Raw genomic sequence first — 19920 nt, 5'->3', positions numbered from 1 at the left:
CATTTATGTAATTAATATTTAGTCATTATATTATTTTATAATTGAATTATAACATCTTGATTTATCTTTTGTAATAAAATCTCTAACATTTTATTTTTTGCAAATAGCTTGATAAAACAAGTATGGGTGATTATAAATAAGGTAAACATCATCTTAGACCTTGTGTATTACAAAAGTTATCGATTAGATGTTGATAAAATGGACCTTATATTTTTCAAAATAGTATAAATAGGATCCTGAACTCAATTTTTGATAATTTTTTGAATATAAACAACTTTAAACGATTTCTAGCGCGAACAAATGCAGAACTAGTTTTATCATAATACCTCTAGATTGAATTATTATTAAATTTTATTTCGACAAAAATCAATTCAATATCCTGTTTGTACTATTTTATTAGAAAATACATAATCTATTTTGTCATTTAACAAAACAGATAGTTTAATTGATAATTTTTGCAAAACACAATATTCAAAATAATATTTACCCTTAAAAATATTGAATAATAATTGCAATAGGAATTTTGTTTTATTTTTTATTTATTTTATTATTTTTTTTTCTTTGCATGTAGATTTTTTTCTCTTTTTTTTATTAACAAAAAGGGAGAAGGGGGTTACCAGTGTGGCTCCTCTCTCTGGGCGTTACCAAAAGAGCTCCGACCCCGTTTTGGAATGTTGGCCATGACCCAATTCGTGTCACCTCCCGTTTGCATGTAGCGATTTAGATGAGGATCTTGTTCGTTAATATTTATTTAATTTTTAATAAAATAAAATAAACTATAATGATCGTTAATATTGTTTGTTTCTAAATTACATAAAAATTAAATATTTATTTCTAATACGTGGAGTTTAAACAAACTAGAAACGTGACTAAAATTCAGATGACGAGAGGTTTATCTACAAGAAAAGAGAAACACTGTCATTGCTGCTTGCTCTGTAAACCTAAACCCTCTTTCTCTCATTTTTTCACAGTTAGTCTTTTTCTCCCAAAAAAGGAAAAATGCTTCTCCAAACTTGTCTGCAAAACCCCAATGTCTCATCAGTCTCCCTTTCCTCTTCCCTTTCCTACTCTCGTTCTCTCCCATCTAGAAATCCCACTTGTGCCCTCCGCCAATCCCTAAACTATCACAGCTTTTCAGTCTCCTGCTCCATATCCCAAGTCCATAGCTATGGCACTGTGGACTACGAGCGTCGCCCCTTAATGAAATGGAACGCCATATACAAGAGGATTTCTCTTATGGAGAATCCTGAACTTGGTTCTGGCAGTGTTTTGAACCAGTGGGAGAAGGAGGGAAAGGTACTCTCTAAATGGGATCTTTGTAGGGTCGTCAAAGAATTGAGGAAGTACAAGCGTTTTGAGAGAGCTCTTGAGGTAATAATTAACATGACATTTGTTTGTTCTATTTTTACTTGGGAAGTGTTTAGAATTAATGGGTTTTCTGTTTTGCTTGGTGGGTGGGCAATGGGCATCTTCCATTTTTGACATATAATGTTTGGTTACATGAGTTTATGATGTTTAACTGTTCTTATATGCATGCTCTTGAGAATCTTTATATTGGGATTTATTTTTGAGTCTTGAGTTTGGTTTTTGGTTAGCTGATATGTTTGGTTGAGAATTGAGATATGGTTTTATTGTTTGGGTTAGCTTGATTAACTCCCAAGGGACTCTAACATTATGCAATGATTTGATCTTTGTCAAAAGTTCGGCTGCTAATTTGGATGAAATCCATGGTTAAATTGAGGATAAAGGTGGTTAATGAGTGAATTTTGCTGTCTTTATATTGCTAATTAAAATCGAAAATCAAATATCTATAGAGGATGGAAACTTGAAATTGTAAATACCAATTACCGTCCATACAAAGAAGCTGTGCTACTAGAATTGAAATAAAGGAAATGAAGTATTTCCTGTTATAGTTGCTCTTCCTGACATCTCGATTGGTGCCTACCCGTTTATCTTGTTTAACTATTTTCCTTATCATTAGCATTGAACTGCTTTCCCTGTGCAGGTGTACGAGTGGATGAACGGTCGAGTAGAGAGGTTCAGATTGTCCTCTAGTGATGCTGCAATTCAATTAGATTTAATAGCCAAAGTTCGGGGGATTGCAGTAGCTGAAAGTTTTTTTTTTAGTCTATCGGAAACTTCAAAAGACAGGAGAATATATGGCGCTCTGCTCAATGCCTATGTTCGTGGTAAAATGAAAGAAAAGGCAGAATCTTTGCTTGATCAAATGAGAACTAAAGGTTATGCTTCACATTCTCTTCCCTTTAATGTGATGATGACACTATATATGAACCTCAAGGATTATGAGAAGGTTGAGTTAATGGTTTCAGAAATGGTGAAGAAAAACATTCGATTAGATATATACTCCTACAATATATGGTTATCCTGTCGTGGATCACAAGGATCTGCAGAGAAGATGGAAGAAGTATTTGAACAGCTGAAAACAGATAAATCCATCAATCCCAACTGGACCACATTTAGTACAATGGCTACAATGTATATCAAGATGGGGCAAATCAGGAAGGCTGAGGAATGTTTGAGGAAGGTTGAGAGTAGAATCACAGGTCGGGATCGGATCCCTTATCACTACCTTTTTAGTCTTTATGGTAGCATTGGTAACAAAGAAGAGATTTATAGGGTGTGGAATGTTTATAAATCAATATATCCCAATATTCCAAATTTGGGCTACCATGCAATTATCTCTTCTCTACTCAGAATAGATGATATTGAAGGAGCAGAAAAGGTTTACAAGGAATGGTTGCTGGTCAAGTCAACTTATGACCCTAGAATAGCAAATCTGTTCATGGTTTATTATACTAAGCAAAGAAATTTGGAGAAAGCTTTAAATTTTGTTGACCACGTTGTTGAAGTGGGAGGAAAACCCAATTCAGCCACATGGGAGACTCTTGCTGAGGGGCATGCTGGAGAGAAGAAAATTTCCGACGCTTTGTTTTACTGGAAAAAAGCTTTTGCGGCTGAGGGTTCAAAGAATTGGAGGCCAAAACCTGTTAACGTATCTGCTTTTCTTGATTTATGTGAGCAAGAAGGTGATCTCGAAAATAAGGAGGTTTTGGTGAAATTGATGAGAGATTCAGGCAATTTGCGAGGTGAATGGTATGCGTCAATTACCGGTTTATCCCCTGAAGCTAACAGTGGAATAGCATCACAGGAAGGTAGTTTTAGTACAGATGACAATGAGGACGAGTCTGAAATGGCTCTCAACCAATTATAGGGTATCGTTGAAATGATTCGTACTACTTTATTCCTTGAAAATTCTACCATGGATCGTTTCAGGGATGTATTATATGCTGTGAGATGCATTCCTTGATGAGGGCTGTCACTTCTTTTTTAATAATGGTAACTTGGTTGGCACCTGGGTTACATTCTTCTTGTAGAATACCCTAGCCAGGTATGCAAAAAGGGACCCTTACTAAACTGCCATTTAATAAGTGGAAGGCTGAGCTTTGCTCGGGGAGTAACTTGTACTAGCATCTCTTTGGCCTCTCTCAGTATCTGTATCCATTGCTTATTGTCTCTATGTATTTCTCTTGTAGTTTATGGAAATGTAACTTTTGGACTGTCTGCTTTAGGAGCTGTGGATGTGAAGGTAAAAAAAATAGGAGTAAAATCTAGATTTTGTGAATCTGCTTTTGAGAAAGGAGATTGTATCTAATGACAAAATTCATGCATTAACATACAAAAGTGTTTTTGGGTATCATCCCCAATGTTTTATACGAATAGACAAATATACATGTGCACTTTTGAAGGATAGTATATGCACATTTTTGGAGAAGAAAAAATTATTATATTTTAATAATGCTTTTTAGATTTTCAATAAGAACCGAGTTGATACCAAATTATTCACGGATTCTACTAATTGTCTCATGAACAAATATAAGCTATAACCCCAGAAATTCAGTCACCTTGTTGGAAATTTATGATTTCATTACCTGGACAAAGGTAAGAATGACTCGAACCAGGAAACAGAGAAGAAACTGCAGAGTCCCAAAATCCTAGGCACAACACTTGAAGCTTCTCCAGTCTTTACAAATTTGGCATCAGATACTTTAACCCGCGTTATTTCGTCCTTGAGAGCCTTGTTTTCGTTTTTAAGCTGTAAAGATTTTTCATAATCAATTTAAAAGTGAGCAAATTCTATGAAGGAACAGCCGGTGTAATATGGTAGGAAAATATTATCTCAATCATATGATGAAATTTTTATTGATGCAAGGAAGTTAAATGCTGAATTTTACTCTTACCTCTTTAACTTCACATGCTAACTCTTCCACTGCTTGTTTCAACGATACAATTGTCTTTAAAGTAACATCCTCCAATGCAAGCTCTAACTCCTCTTCTGAATTAGGATCAAAGAAAATTCCCTCCAATATGAACAACTCCTCCAGTAGATTCACATCTTCCTCGTCTAGTCTCTTTTGCAACTAAGTTATGGAAGTTTTGCGATTAAAAAGAAGAATTAGAATAAAAATGTTTTGACACTGACAACGATGATGATGATGAAAACATAAGTTGAGGAATTGCAGATGCGAGGTTCATTCCTACCTCGTTTAGAATTCTCTCACATGACTCGTCTTTATCGGGAGAAGGAGGAGTTCCATGCTTTTTAGCAGATTTGTCTTCATTGCACTTTACACGCGGTGATGCCTTTATATGACTTGCCCTGCTCCAGCATGTATCAACAAAAATAAATCTTTTTATTATTATTATTATTATTAAATAAAAGAAAGTCCATAGCTTTAGTTCAGTGATATGTTAGTCGAGTTTCCCTTTTGTAAAATGTCAAAATTTTCAGTTTTAAATAATATACGGAATACGAAAACACAACTAGCTCTTGTAGTGATTTGTCTTAGGAATTCTTTTTTATCCTGCATGGAGATTCAATGAGCAATGCACCTTGCTCCAAATCGAAGTGTGGAAAGACTCTCTGGTGCGTTCGAGGGGCTTGGTGAGCAACAGCATAGTAATGCAGTTCGAGAATTTCCACCCTAGAAGATGAAATCAGGATATACCTTCAGTAAGAGTTGAATAACATAATAATATGGACCAAGAGTGAAGGGAACTAACAAGGGCATCTTGTAGAATCCGGGTAAGTTTGGAGTCACGATATGGAATGTGATTTGTTTTTACAGATGAACCAGATGTCAGCGCATTTATCACATTTCCAAGGGCTGATAAAGACTTGTTGATACTCTTGGCTTCTTCGAGGACTCTTCCTTCAGCTCCAGATTTTTCTACTTTTTCTGAGCCTGCCAAGTCCACAAGAACTAACTTGCTAGTTCTCGACCTGTCAGTAGATTTTCAAAGTTCAATATTAGTTTATGTAAAAACCTGATACAAACACAAATAGATGTTGTACCGATTATCTTTCTTCAATTCTTGCTGGAGAGTGAATATGTAAACACAATGACTTCTGCTGCTTGTAATGTTCATTTCTATTTATAATAAGGTCAGAAACAAGGAAAATATGGTCTTCACATAAATCTAGAGTACCCCCAAAGAGAATACAGAGGAATCTACTGTCATTATATTTTAAAAGTTAATGGTGGATACGAGTCTCTCCCACAGCTCTGTTTGCTATACCACTCTGAACGTTCAGTGCCAGTGTTAGAAGATATAGTTAGAACTACAGAAGTTGAATCAAAATTCAGAAGTAGTTCTATCTTACAGCTAGACTTTGCAATGCTTCCCCGGGGTCTTTAATGGAGACCTGAAAATGAAACAAATAAGAAGCTGCTTCTGTAAAGAAATAAGTGGTCTTTAAAGTTAATCCAATTTTTGCATCTATGACTGTGTCCCTACTTGGCATAATTACTCTTTAGGAGAAAAACTCCATACAAAGGAAACACGCCAAAATGGATTCCAATCTATTACACTTCTAGAGCTAATAAGCTATCTTCACAGTTGGAATCTCATCAAGAGGGCCTCAGCATGGTTACTAATATGTCACTGAAGTATACTGAACAATCAAACCATGACTAGTGGAAAAGCTGCTAGAGTTACCGGGTTAGTTTGCTAAATTTACTCTCAAGTAATAACTATGTGTGAACAGCAAACCTTGGAAATTATTATTTCAATTAGTCAAAATTGCTTGAAAGTCCTGCTACATAAGAAAACGTACTTCGGTTATGCCATTCAACAAAATTCCTTGAGATTTATTCTCCATGATTTGTATGTTGTCCTTTGCTAAATCAAAGAGGTCCCTGACAAAGACAGTTATAGGCTGTAATTGTTGGAGGAGCATTTCAAGAAATACATGGATGACTATTTTTATTTATATTTTTTCTTTTTTGTAGGGGTATACCTTACTCTCTCCATGTAGATCTCTACCTGCAGGGAAGCAAAAATAAATGAAGTTAATTTTGCACGAATGATATGAAAAGAAAAAAAGTAACAAATAACAATTATCATATTAAATGTAAGTGTGAATACCATCGACAACTTGACGGAGTACTTATTTGCATTCTTAGAAGATTTTATGCATTCAAAAATTCCATCAACTACTCGTGGAAGCAACCCCTTTTTCTGATCATCGGATTCTAGTATCCCAGGGCCCTGATTAATAGATGCAAACACCTCCAATTGTGATATGAATATCTAGAATCAGTATTATACTAGTGACGCTAGGATGACATACCTCCATGCTGTAAGTCTTCCCAGCTCCAGTCTGTCATTCATTTATAAAAATTTAGAGAAGCTTATATGAAGACTTGAAACAAAGACACCGAGGAGCCTTTAAAAAATTAGAAGGAAAGAAAATTTTGACAAATGACTTACTGAGTTTTACCTGTCCATAAGTGATAATCGTTCCATTAGTGTATTTAACAGCATCTGAGTGATGATGACAAACATTTATAAGGAACATCAGAAGAAAACTGTGATTTTTAGGGCTAAAGTCAATTATAGATATGAATTATTCATATATTTAACCTTCCCTAATATATTTTGGACACATATTGGTTACTGGGCACATGTGCATGAATTTATAATTTCTTATTGATTCTTAATCCAATATGTGAAAATTTTAAATCTCAGTTCAAACAAGCACACGATCCAGAATATAAATATGATTAGTTCCAATCGTCCACATATTTTGCTATTTTCTTGTGCTGAAATAGCAAGCAAACAGAAGTTCAAGATGCAAGAATTAATACACGCCGTAGAGAGAGAAAATACATGTAGAGTTAAGAGTTGCAACAATATGAGTTATATACCTTGAACAATAGGCAGCGCTAGAAAATCATAGACCTGAGCTTGCTCAGAATTCTCATAGAACACCCTATCGAAGGTAAATGTTGAATTTCCTTCTTTCTCATCCTGCCATTGCCATGTATCGAGATTAGTTTTGTCAAAAACAGGTTACTAGCAGGATCAAAGTCACAAATATTTTTCAATCATCAAAATTATGATTCTAAATTTCGAATTAGAAACCTTGAAAGTGAAAGTGTCCGAGTCTAAGCACTGAATACAGATTGAATCGCCATCATCTCTTCTCTCTTTTGTGCTTAAAGGCCTGAATCGAGCGCAAACTGCTATGTTCGACATTTTCTGTCCTGGAATAGATTCAAACCAAAAAGAAGAAGGAAAAGATATTAGGATTCCCATACTTACTGCGATTATAACTAGAAAATTACACGATCGGTTAGTGAATGATAAAGATAACCGTAGGTAAACATAAATTTGGAGATCGAATGCAAGAATTTATTAAAGTTTTGAGCATTTTGAATTGACAATTAATCACATCTTATACATCAAATCGATATCTTAGAGCACGATTGAGTAAATAAAATCTAACTTCGAATTTCGATAGCAGCAATTCAGTTCCTATCTTCACAATTTCTTCAAACCAAACAAGATTTAAGCTAAAATACCTGATTCGCTTCCCGCTGCTGAGAGAAACAAAGATGAAAAGAACAGATTCTCTAATTTACTATTTGAATGACATAATATTAAGCGACAAAAACTAAATTCACGATGATCAATCAAGAAGAAAACAAATTTTCTTCTATTTTTCTCATACATTTTCTGTGAACCAAACAGTGGAGTGGAGAGAGAGAGGAAGAGTACCTTGATTTACGCGCCAAATAACTATTTTTGAAAATTAGAACAGAGACGAGTCGCGATGCACTCGTACTTATAAGGCGCCGAGTTAGTGAGTTCGCGCGCTAAGCTAAGCCTTGAGTTGAAACGACAAGTCGTTCTCCTCCTTGGGTTGTACCATGTGTTATATGAATTTACTAACTTATCCTTAGTAAACTGAAATTGTTAATTATTAAATTCATATTTTCTTTTTTATGAAAGCTAAATCAAATACTATAATAAAATTCAATACACAATTAAGCTTTTATATGTACATACATAAAAAAAAATATTGGGTGTTTGTAGTGTGCACCCACTAAAAGTGGATGTGGGTGGCAGGCTCATGATTTAAGTTAAGTGGGATGAATTTTTTTTATAAAAGAGGAGGTGTATTATGTTTTTCTATATGATATAACATGTTAAAAATTTATGTAAATTTATATTTTTAGGGCTCGTTTGGATCCCTGTATAAGGGCTCCGTATTGTATTAAATTATAAGAATACTATGTTTGGGTGGGACCTTGTATTGTAATAGATATTACAACCCTAATTTTTAATACAATCTATCCTGTATTATTCTATGCTGAATAAAAACAATGTATAAGGCTGTATTGTACTCTCCCTCTCACCCAAATTCTTCATTTTCCCGTTCAGCCATCTTCGCTGATTCTCTGGCCGATTTGGCCTGCATTTCTCGGTGAAGAGCAACTTCGTGTTCTTCGGCAGATCGATCTCTCAGATTTATTTCTCAGTGAAAAGCAACTTCATCTTCTCTAGCATATTAATGTCTCATATTCATTTGGTATTCTCTCTCTCTCTCTCTCTCTCTCTCTCTCTCTCTCTCTCTCTCTCTCTCTCTCTCTCTCTCTCTCTCTCTCTCTCTCTCTCTCTCTAATTCTTCTGGTATGTGTGTGTATCTCTTTCCCTAATTTACCATTGTCATCATTCCCTTTTCCCCTTCATAGACCAGGAGTGCCGTCCACTGCTAGCAGACGCTGCTCGATTCTTCTCCGTACAACCCAGAAAGAGCTGAGGTTCTGCTATTTTGCTCTAGGTGAGTTATTAGTTTTTGGTATTTGTAGTTTATTCTACTTTTGATATTTCATTGTATTGATTGTAATGTTGTTGGGACTTGTTTCAATTTTCTTCTGGTTTTCTCTTTGACCCAAAGCCATATTATTAATTAGCCAAGCTAAGCCTTGGTGTGTTTTTTAGGAAACTCCTCTGTTCTTTCTTTTCTTGTGTGTGTTTTTGTTTGTTAAATAAATTTGGAATATTGAGTCAGTCAACAGTTTGACATAATGAGTTGAAATTGAAAACTTGAAACCTCGACCTCAAACTCAACTGCTCTTTCTTTTTTTTTCCTTATCTTAAAGGGTTGAATTGGGTGAGTTGGTGTTGTTCAACTTGAAGAAGAAGAAGTAGTAACACATAATATACATGTTGTTGTTGCTAACATTGGGAGTCAGGAAGAAGTAGCTTTCCTGCAATCTAATATAAATGGTTTAGTTTTATAAGCTCTACATGCATGTACTTATTATTACAGTGACCACTCTCAGTTGGGAAGAAGACTAGGTAGTGAATAAGGTCAACTAAGAAGTAAGCTATGCTATAGTCAAGCACAATGTTTTGTGAATTGGTGTTTGGAGAGGCAAAAGAAGAAAGTGGCATATGGGATTTGGCTAGTGCATTTAGAGCTAATAAAACAGCTGGTGTTCCATGAGGCAGAGAGATTACACAGCTTGTTGCTTCTGCAATATTTTTTGGACCCCAGTTGCGGCAAAGGACAAAGTAAGCAATTAGATATATGAGTAGAAAAATGGTGAAGAATGTGGCTAATGTGGGGGTGAATATATTTAGTGTCTGCATTTAGAAACTCAACTCAATAACTGAGAGGTAAGAGGTAAGAGCTAGTCCACACATTGAGAACAAATATCAAATGTTGAAGAAACAATATAGTATAGTCTTCGACATGCTCAACACTAGTGGCTTTTCTTGGAACGATGTAAAAAAATGTGTGCAGGTTGATAGTGATGAGGCTTGGTTGACTTATACTCAGGTATCTTTTTTATAGATTATTTATTATTATTTTCTTGTATATTTTATGTTTTCTCACTAATTCAACATGTTATGGCAAGTACTGTTCTTGGTATTATATTAATGTACATTTAACTTATCTATGCAGAATATTAAGGATGCTAAGGGATGGAGAAACAAACATTTTCCTATGTATGAGAGACTAGCTAATATTTTTGGAAAAGATAGAGCAACCGGAAAAGGAGCAGAAGCACCAGCAGACATGGTTGAGAATATGAACTTAGAAGCTGAAGAAGAGACTGACGATTCTAGGTCAGTGAATCAGAATCTTTAATCACCTAGAGGTCGAAGAAAGAGATCTAAATCAGATGATGATGGTGTTAGGTTTTATGCCCTAAATAAAACTCCATTTCAATGTAATCTATTTTATTCAACATCAATAAAGAAACATAAGTATTTTTCATTCATTTGTGTATGTTTTGGTTCTCTTTATCAATTGCTTGTCTATTTGATTTATAAATTCATCTTAAACCCTTTTCACATACTTGATCATGTTTATTGTGCTGTCATCACATTGGAAAGTAAACATGACTATGTGAATAAAGTTTCCTAGATTTATCAGACACAGGGTTTTACTGATATGATAATCTACAACAAGAGTTTACTTGTATTTGGAGAAATACTATGTTCTTTCCAGAACATTGGTTAAAGTAAAGCTCAGGTTGGATGCATGGAGTATGCATCGGAAGGGACCGATATTGAACTTTGACTTAGATTTAATTAAACTTACCGTAAAATCTATTCAAGTCAATATCGCCAAGTTGATCCTAGATCAAATGATCTTAATCCTATTATGATTAGGCTCAATCTTGAAAGGCTATTCGTGTTCTTTGATTTGTTAGTTAAGCCTACTTTTAGGTCAGGGTGATACGTACATTTTGGGAACACGGTAGTGCAATTGAGTGGGAGCGCTAGCATAAACATGGAATCTATAGCTTCTATCTGGCGAATAGTAAGCAAAGGATGATCTCCTTCGAGCTTGACCAAACGAAAATAAATGGTGGAGATCTCATTTCACATAAGTTGAAATATCATTTATACGGGGTCAAGTGTTTTAAGGATAAAATACATAGTAGGGTGTTACGGTAATCTAATCCCTTTACAGTGTAGATCATTCATATGGAGGATCATTGATCAAATTAGGATTATAACAATGGATAACTAATGATGTGTCTATATGGTGGAACATATAGAGCATTCTATATACTGAGAGTGCAATTCTAAGTTCTATGCGTGGATTCAACGAAGAATTAATAAGTTAGTGAATTTTAGTGCTAAATTCTTGATCTACTTATTGGAAGCTCGGTTATATAGACTCATGGTCCCCCCACTAGTTGAGATAATATTGTTTGTAAGACTCATGTAATTGGTTTTGATTAATCAATTATAATTCACAAATTAGACAATGTCTATTTGTGAAATTTTCACTAAGTAAGGGCGAAATTGTAAAGAAAGAGTTAATAGGGGCATATTTGTTAATTATGATACTTTGTATGGTTCAATTAATAAATATGATAAATGACAATATTATTTAATAATTATTTATAATTATTAAATAGTTAGAATTTGCATTTAAATGGTTGAATTAGGAAATTGGCATTTTTGAGAAAATCAGATACAAAAGGTGTTAAAATTGCAAAATTGCAAAAAGCAAGGCCCAATCCACTAAGCCATGGCCGGCCACCTTTGTAGGCTTTTTAAGTTGATATTTTTATTATTTTAATGCCAAATAATTCAAACCTAACCCTAGTGGAATGCTATAAATAGATAGTGAAGGCTTCAAGAAAATTACACTTCACACTTTCTGAATCAGAAAAAACCTGAGCCTCCTCTCTCTCTCTCTAGCCGCCACTATCTCTCTCTCTTCTTCCTTCATATTTCGAACCTACCTTAGTGATTAGAGTAGTGCCCACACACAGCAAGCAATACCTCAATCATAGTGAGGAAGATCGTGAAGAAAGATCATCAGCAAAGGAGATTCAGCATCAAGGATTCAGAGAAAGAGATCCAGGTTCAGATCTTGATAATACTCTGCTACAGAAAGGATACAAGGTTAGAGATCTGAACGGAAGGAGTCATTTAATTCCGCTGCACCCAATGTAAGGTTTCTTAAACTTTATATGTGTTTAATTTATCGTTTTAGAAAGTTCTTATTTAGGATGTTAATAAACATACTTGTGAGTAGATCTAAGATCCTGGTAAAATAATTTCCAACAGATGGTATGAAGGAGATTGCTTCAACGTTCAAAACAATGTTTGAACATTCAATCGAGCAAATGATGTTGATGGTGCAAGGGACTACTAATGATAAGGAGTTGGCTAAGGAGTTGAAATCGATGGGACTTTTGGTTGATGATCAACTTGATGCATTGACGTACATGTTGAAGAAGCCAGAATATGTAGCAACCTTCAAGTCAATAGATGGAGAAATTCGAGAGGCTTTTCTGACAAGAATTCTCAGAGAAGTTAGATCAAGTCGTTGATGGAGAACTTTGGTTTTATTGGTTGAACTTTAATTTGGTCGGTTGAACTTTAGTTTTATTTGATTTGGTCGATTGAACTTTGATTTGGTCGATTGAACTTTGATTTGGTCGGTTGAACTTTGACGGTGTTACAAGGTTTATTTTAGTTATGTAAACTTTATTTTTTTAAAAAAAAAAAAATTGGTTACTTTTTTATGACAATTAATTTAGAATTGACATTAATCTTCGGGTTATAATCACGTTTTTTTTTTTTAAAAAAAAAGAGTTAATATTTTTAGTTGATTTATTTTTTTTTTTTAGTTTTTTTCAATATTTCAACATTTTTTAATTTCTTTTTTTCTAGTTATTAATTTTTTTTTTCAGTTTTTATTTGATTTTTTTAATTTTTTTTTTTTTTTTAATTTTTGCAAAATTTTTAATTAATACAATACAATGTGAGCCAAACATTGTATAATTTAACACAACACTAATACAATTCAATGCCAAACATAATATTGTATTAAAATTATACAATCCAATCCAATACAATACACCAATACATTACAATACAATACAATATGGCGTACCAAACGAGCCCTTATAGTATTAAATATAGTTTATAATAAAAAAGAGTAACAATAAATGTTGACTTCAATAAGGTATAGAGCGCTCACATCTTTTACAATATATCGTCAAAACTTTTTTTTTTTATTATTTTTACCTCAAATTTTTATATTACATCATTTTAAAAATTTCTCTATTTTTCTCTACATCACTAAAATATTATATATTAAAATATATATTTATTCATTTAAAATATATAATATTAATTTATACAAATACACATATATAAAACAAACAAAAAATAATAATGAAATAAGTTTAGAATAATGAATAGTACTTCTCTTCTCTACATGTAGATAAACACTATTCATTACTTTTAAAAAAAAAAATGTAAAATAGCTCACTTGATGTATGCCATTTTTTGACCATTCCCTTCTCTATTTTAAAGAAAAGCTTATTTTGAAGGAGCTAAATATAAGTTTTATTAATAGAGGTTCAAAAGTAAACTTTAAATATCTTTTCTTATATTACATGTGGCTATTAAACGGAAAATGTTGATTTAACGATTTTTTTTATTATTTTTCCGTTAAAATTTAAAGGTTAAAGCTACACCATTAAATCAATCAATTAATTATTATTTTTTATAAAAAAAAATAATTTTAAATATCTAAATTATCTAAAAGTATCAATAAAAGTAAAGAATTATTTTTTTTACATAAATCACAATTTAAATTTGAATTAGACATTAATTTAATTAATTAATCATACTTTATAACAAAATATATTGTTTAAAATATCTAAATTTATTTATTTAGTTTATTGTTTAATAAATTTAACTTGATGTATTTTCTTATAAATAAATTCAAAACTAGATTAAATTTTATATATTTAAAAAATATGATTGAATTGTTTTAAATTTAATTTTTATTATTATTATCTAAATTAATAATTAGGTAATAACAACTCTAATATGCAACTCTAACCAATTATGCATTGCATATTACTAATACCTAGTTAAATATAAAAATGCTTATGTGTATCTATTCTCAAGCCTCTGTTACCCTCCTCCACACGAATGTACTTCTTCGCTCTTTCGTAGAAGTCATCTATGCCATCCAATTATTTTTTTCATCATGTTCCCCCATAGTCAACTTCCAGGGTGTACTCCAGCAGGTACGCCGATCTTGAGTTCATCTTTGGATACCTTCCTTACTTTGCTAACTTCGGCGTTGAAGCGTTGGATGTAGCTTCACAAGCTTTCTTGTTCCCCTTGCTTCACATTGGTGATACTTGCGACATGCATAACGTAATCACATGCAACTTGATGTTGTTGGAGGTATTCTCCTAAAAATTGCTTTCAAGATATGATTGTTCTCGATCTTAGCCTTTTGAACCACTTATATATAGCTCATTTCAGTGTGACCGTGAAGCATTGGCACCTTGCCTTGCATGACTCTTTTTTCATCTTCATTAGCTCATCAAAAGCTCTGAGATGGTACTTCAGATCAATTACACCATCATATGGTGTCATATGTTGCTCCTTGAAATTGGGTTGAAGGAGCTAGAAACGGAGATGCAAGACCTACATCAAAAGATAGCTACCACCTCAAAGGGAGACTAGCTTGGATGATGGTGAGTTTGATGAGGAATCCCCTTTCTCAAGGGAGATTCAAGTTGAACCACTTCCACCCAATTTCAAGAAGTAGTGTATGACACCATATGTGACTTCCCACCAAGGCTGAAGGATAAGGCTTTACATTTGCTTTGCTCTTGGGAGGGGGTCATAGGCAAGGTGCCCTCTAGCACGAGAGCCTTTAGGTGAAGCCTCTTCATAAGGTTATGGGATGTTTCCTCATTCTGATCTTCTTACAGTGGGTAGGCTTGAGTCATCTCAAAAAACCAAAGGGTCCTTGTCTCGCAATGGCCCCCTTCCACCTTGACATTTTGGGTTGCTATTAGTGAATGACGTGGAGTCCTCTCTACCAACATATACGGTTGGGACCATGTGCTCCTATCAGTAGCTTTTGTACTGAAAGTGAAGGGCTTGGGTTTTGCCTTTGAGTATACCACTCAACACCTTTTGCATGTGTTGCGAAATTTTTGTTATGCGAGTGCACATAGTCGCAATTTATAATAAAATTGGTAAAACCAAGTATCGTCCTCAAGGACTGAGTTACCAGTTACTAGTCAATCAATATTTATTTCTATTTGATCAAACAATATTCAAAATTTTCAAACAGAGAAAATAAAATCATTTGAAATGAAATTTTAATAAAATAACAACGAGAAAAAAATTAGGACAATTATGATCATCTACTACCCATTCTTTTACTTCCTAATGCAAGAACTCAAATCCTCTTCTTCTTATTCAATACAAGTTGCAAAATAGTTTATAATGCGGCTAAGATTTACAAACTCAATCTAAATGATAACTTCCAATATTTTTATGGCAAGTTAGACCATAAAGAAGGCATTAAACATAATAACTCTGAAAATTAAGCAAATAATTTAGATATTTCGTTCTAAATTGAATTTGCATATCAAATTTCACTTTTTAGATTTTAATTTGATTCATGGATAACAATTATAAATGACCAATAAGTAATTACAAGGATAAAATAGATTGTAAGGAATTGAATAAAAGATGAAGAAAAAATAACTACTGCATTAATCCATGAAAGAAGTTTAAGAAAATCACATAACAACCCTAAAAGAGATTTAGCCAATAACAATCATCTTAAACATCCAAAGATTAAATTAAAAACATAAAAGATGAAGAAAATGAGAAAGAACACTAACTGAAGTCCTTTAATGGTGTTTCCTATGCTTCCAGTCATCCTCGATCCCCTGCCCCCAATGTCTAGAAAATTCGAATAAATCATGAAAACCTAGCCTCCACTCGTTTTTAGATCGAATCAGGAGAGTTACCAAAAATAGCCAAGAGTTGCGGCCTTTGATAGAGAGTCGCAACTCTTGGATTTTTTATAGAGATGAGATTTTTCAATTTCTCCAAAGGTTGTGACTTCCAAGGGAAGGTCGTAGCTCTTGCTCAATTTTTTTTTTTTTTAAAAAAATTGTTGCAATTCTAAAATTCTGCTACGATGACTAATGGTGTTTCGATATAGCTCAAAGTTTGACGATTCAAGATGTTTTGAAAAGCTAAAAGAGAGATCTAGAACTTTCATTCATAATATTTTTCCTGGAAGTTAACAGATCATTTAAAAATTAGCTTGATGCTTCAGACTTTATTTTCGATCACAAACAGAGCGTATTGAGTATCAATGTAATATCCCGATAAGTCTAATGGTAAATAATTAGGGTTTATATTTATATTATGGGTTAATTAGATAATAAGTGAGATTATGATTCTACTAATTTATTTCAGCATAAAATTTAAATTTTGCTATAAGTGAGTAAATAAGCGTAATTTGTAAATTACAGAAATTTATATAGCATGTGTGAATGTAATATGAGCTATATGTGGAATAAAAATATTTTTCAGGTTCGGCGACCCTGAAGACTCGATAAGTGGATATATAAGTTAATTACGGAGATTTATTTAAAATACGTGGATATAATATGAGTTAATTTTTGAAATAAAAATATTTTTAGGTTCGGTGACCCTAGAGACTCGATTGGGGGTCAAAAATATCACAACGGTTTTAGTTAGAAATATTGATGGAATTATTGGGATAAATTGATTTTAGAAATATCAGGATATTTTGGGGTACTCGAAGTTGGCCAAATACCTTAGAAGTAGAAGTTTTTTAATGACTAAGAAATAATAAGATAACTATTAATAATGAAGTTTTTTTTTTATTATTATTATATTATTATTATTATTAATATATTATTATAATATTATTTATATATATTAGTTAACGTTAAGTTAATTTATATATATATTAAGTTATCAGTGAAACAGAACGAACGAACGAAACCCTCGTTCTCTCCCTTCAACAAAAATTTCGCCTCTTATATTCATTTTCTTCGATTTTCAACCCAAAACCTAGTGATCTAAGCTCTGGTAGCAACAAGATAGCAAATCTTTAAAAAGAGAAAGCTTAAGGTATGATTTAATTTCGTTTTAAGTTTATAAACAATTAGTTTCGTATAGGGATTTTGTGAATTAGAATAGTTATAAAGGTTCTGACCTTATAGGATTATTCTCGGGTAATCATGGGACTAGTTCTGATGTTTACTTGTTGAACTTGAGGTGATTTTGAGTTAGAAATTGAGTTTTGAACTTTTGAAAGCTTAGTCTGAATGTTAATGGCGTTTTTCATTTAAGGGCTCGATTTTTATTTCTGTTACATAAGGATGGTAATATTTATGGTATTTATGCGCCCTGTGAAGTTTGGAGTGATTTGGATAAGTTTTGGTTGTGTTTTGGTGAGTGCGAAAATTGAGATTTTCGAGTTTTATAGTTTTTAGAAATTCCTAAGAGATCAGAAATCGTATTTTTGTCATAACTTTTGATTCGGGTGTCCGTTTTGGACATTTTATATACCGTTTTGAAGCTTGTGACGAGCTCTACAATATGGTGTATGTTTTAGAGCCAAAATATAAATTTTATTTTAGTGTATTTATACCGCGGGATTTGGTAGAAAACTCTAGATTGTCTTATGTGAATATTAAGTAGTGTTTTGGGGTTAAACACTTATTGGTTTACCATTGTTGTGACATAGAGCCGAGATCATGGGGAATAGTTCTCCACTTGGGTTGGCCGAAATGTATGAACCTGGATTAAAGGTAAGAAAGTATATTGTATTGCATAGTACGTTGTATGTAATACAATTAGTATCGTTATAAATTGATTAATATTGAGACATACTTAATATTGTTATATAATGAAAAGATTGATTGGTTGAGTATCGATAATGTGATGATATTATGCATGTGATATATGGGCTCACTTGATCAGGTGATACAATTTTCCTAGCGACGTACTGGGCGTAAGGACGGGTGTCAGTGATATATGATGAGTACCGAGCGTAGGTATGGGCTCACTTGATTAGGTGATGCGATCCTCATAACGACGTGTAGATACGGCGTCAGTGATATGAAAATTGCCAGGTTATGGCATAAAATGAAATCGTTGTAGGATTTCCTCCTGGCAACGTGTAGATTCGGACGTCAGTGACATATGATAAGTACCGGGCATAGGTACGGGCTCGTCTGATTAGGCGATGCGATATATTGGTGCCAAAGTGTGGCACGTGCTCACCTGATTAAGTGATGCAATTATATGATATATGGGTGCGGTTTTTGGCACAGGCTCACCTGATTAGGTGATGCAACTATGCGATATATGGATGCCAGGCTATGGTACGGGCTTGCCTGATTATGCAATGCAATATAGGATTATCCTATTTAAGCATCGACTTGCTTGATTAGGCAACGTGATGTTATGAAGATGGTTACATTATGAGGTAACATATATATATAATTTATTTGATTTAATGAATACGAATTCTATTATTGGTGTAATAATTTTGTATTACCAAATATATGTATACTGATGTTTATTCATGGCAGATGCCAGTAGTAATTTGGATTTCATCTTATGAGAAATGTGTGATTGCTTGATTCTTATTGTATATAAATGACAATATTCGAATGATAAACTGTATGATTATTATTATTACTTTTCTTGCTGAGTTCTTGTGACTCGCGGGTGCTATGTGGTGCAGGTAAAGGCAAATAAAAGCTTGATTAACCATGAAGTGACAGTCTTCTCCAACAATGTACATATTGACCTCACCGGCCTGTGCACCGAGTTGCCAGGAGTTGTTTGGGCTGGCTGTATCTACTGTGTACTTTGATTTTGTGTTTAAATGGTTGTCGTATATATTTCTTTAGCAAAAATTTTTATAACAGGGATTCCCAGAACACAAATTTTTATGCCATTTTAACGTCCGTTTTTAGTGTTTTACTATGGTCAAGTTTTTAATATTATATCGGTTTTTAATAATCAATTAATCCATTAGTATTAAAATAGTTTGTAAAATCACACACGTGGCGTCCCTATAGATTAGGGCGTTACAATCAAAAACTTAGAATTTTTCACCCATAGTATCTTACAACTCTAAAATTCATGCTAAATCCATAAAATTCATCTTATTTAGCATGTTTTCTCTCATTTCAACCCACATGATGTATTCTACCATTAAAACTTGAAACAAGAATAAAACAAGCGTAAACCTGAATAATAAAGCATAAAAATACTAAAACACAAACAAAATAGACTCTAAAAATACATAAAGATAAACTTAACAAATTTCCTCAAACTTAACCTTTACTTGCCCTAGGGCTGAGCATAAAATCCAAAAAACCGAAAAAACTGTTCAAATCAACCTACCGAACACCGCCAAAACTGAAACCGCCGAAATCGAAAACTTGAAAAACCGCCAACAGTTTAAACCGCCAGTAGATGGTCGGTTTTTTTTTTTTTTTGTAACAAACCAACCAAATAAACCAAAACCGACCATTATTTTTTTTTATATATATATTTATTTTATACATCATATAATATAGATATTTATACGAGTATGGAGGTTAGATTTAAATCAAGGAAGATCAATAGATCATACTTCCTGTTCTAATGGGGTCTGACGTTTGTGAGATATGGAGACTAGTTCTATTTTATTTATCTTTTTTTCCTTTTCAGCTTGATTCTTTTTGCTATAATGTTTCACCCATG

General features: G+C 33.2%; 2 protein-coding genes and 1 long non-coding RNA gene across 4 annotated transcripts; 2 read left to right on the top strand and 1 right to left on the bottom strand.

The window, feature by feature from the left end:
* The first annotated feature begins 846 nt into the window (after nucleotides 1–846).
* On the top strand, nucleotides 847–3582 carry LOC115709942 (pentatricopeptide repeat-containing protein At1g02150). The gene is made up of 2 exons (XM_030638210.2): nucleotides 847–1371; nucleotides 2006–3582. The coding sequence occupies exons 1-2, from the start codon at nucleotides 1000–1002 to the stop codon at nucleotides 3230–3232; spliced, it is 1599 nt and encodes a 532-aa protein (XP_030494070.2). The 5' UTR covers nucleotides 847–999; the 3' UTR covers nucleotides 3233–3582.
* An 88-nt stretch (nucleotides 3583–3670) lies between these two features.
* Nucleotides 3671–8106, bottom strand: LOC115709986 (kinesin-like protein KIN-1). 2 transcript variants are annotated; one of them, XM_030638273.2, is made up of 16 exons: nucleotides 8083–8106; nucleotides 7447–7568; nucleotides 7230–7332; nucleotides 6803–6846; nucleotides 6653–6682; nucleotides 6448–6570; nucleotides 6320–6345; nucleotides 6137–6218; nucleotides 5684–5725; nucleotides 5569–5602; nucleotides 5375–5450; nucleotides 5083–5302; nucleotides 4912–5003; nucleotides 4561–4678; nucleotides 4260–4439; nucleotides 3671–4114 (listed from the first exon to the last, which is right to left on the bottom strand). In XM_030638273.2, the coding sequence occupies exons 2-16, from the start codon at nucleotides 7558–7560 to the stop codon at nucleotides 3947–3949; spliced, it is 1452 nt and encodes a 483-aa protein (XP_030494133.1). In that variant the 5' UTR covers nucleotides 7561–7568; nucleotides 8083–8106; the 3' UTR covers nucleotides 3671–3946. The 2 variants fall into 2 exon arrangements, with proteins under 2 accessions (XP_030494133.1, XP_030494141.2); XM_030638281.2 differs by having other exon boundaries at nucleotides 7887–8097.
* Nucleotides 8107–8482: 376 nt separating this feature from the next.
* LOC133032461 (uncharacterized) lies at nucleotides 8483–10598 on the top strand. Its single transcript, XR_009685091.1, has 3 exons — nucleotides 8483–8896; nucleotides 9060–10153; nucleotides 10280–10598. It is a non-coding gene; the product is annotated as an uncharacterized LOC133032461 (long non-coding RNA).
* Nucleotides 10599–19920: the final 9322 nt, after the last annotated feature.

Source organism: Cannabis sativa, chromosome X (assembly GCF_029168945.1).
Source record: "Cannabis sativa cultivar Pink pepper isolate KNU-18-1 chromosome X, ASM2916894v1, whole genome shotgun sequence".
Classification (NCBI taxonomy): Eukaryota; Viridiplantae; Streptophyta; class Magnoliopsida; order Rosales; family Cannabaceae; genus Cannabis; species Cannabis sativa.
Note: the sequence above shows the minus strand (reverse complement) of the source record. Positions and strands in the feature narration are given on the sequence as shown.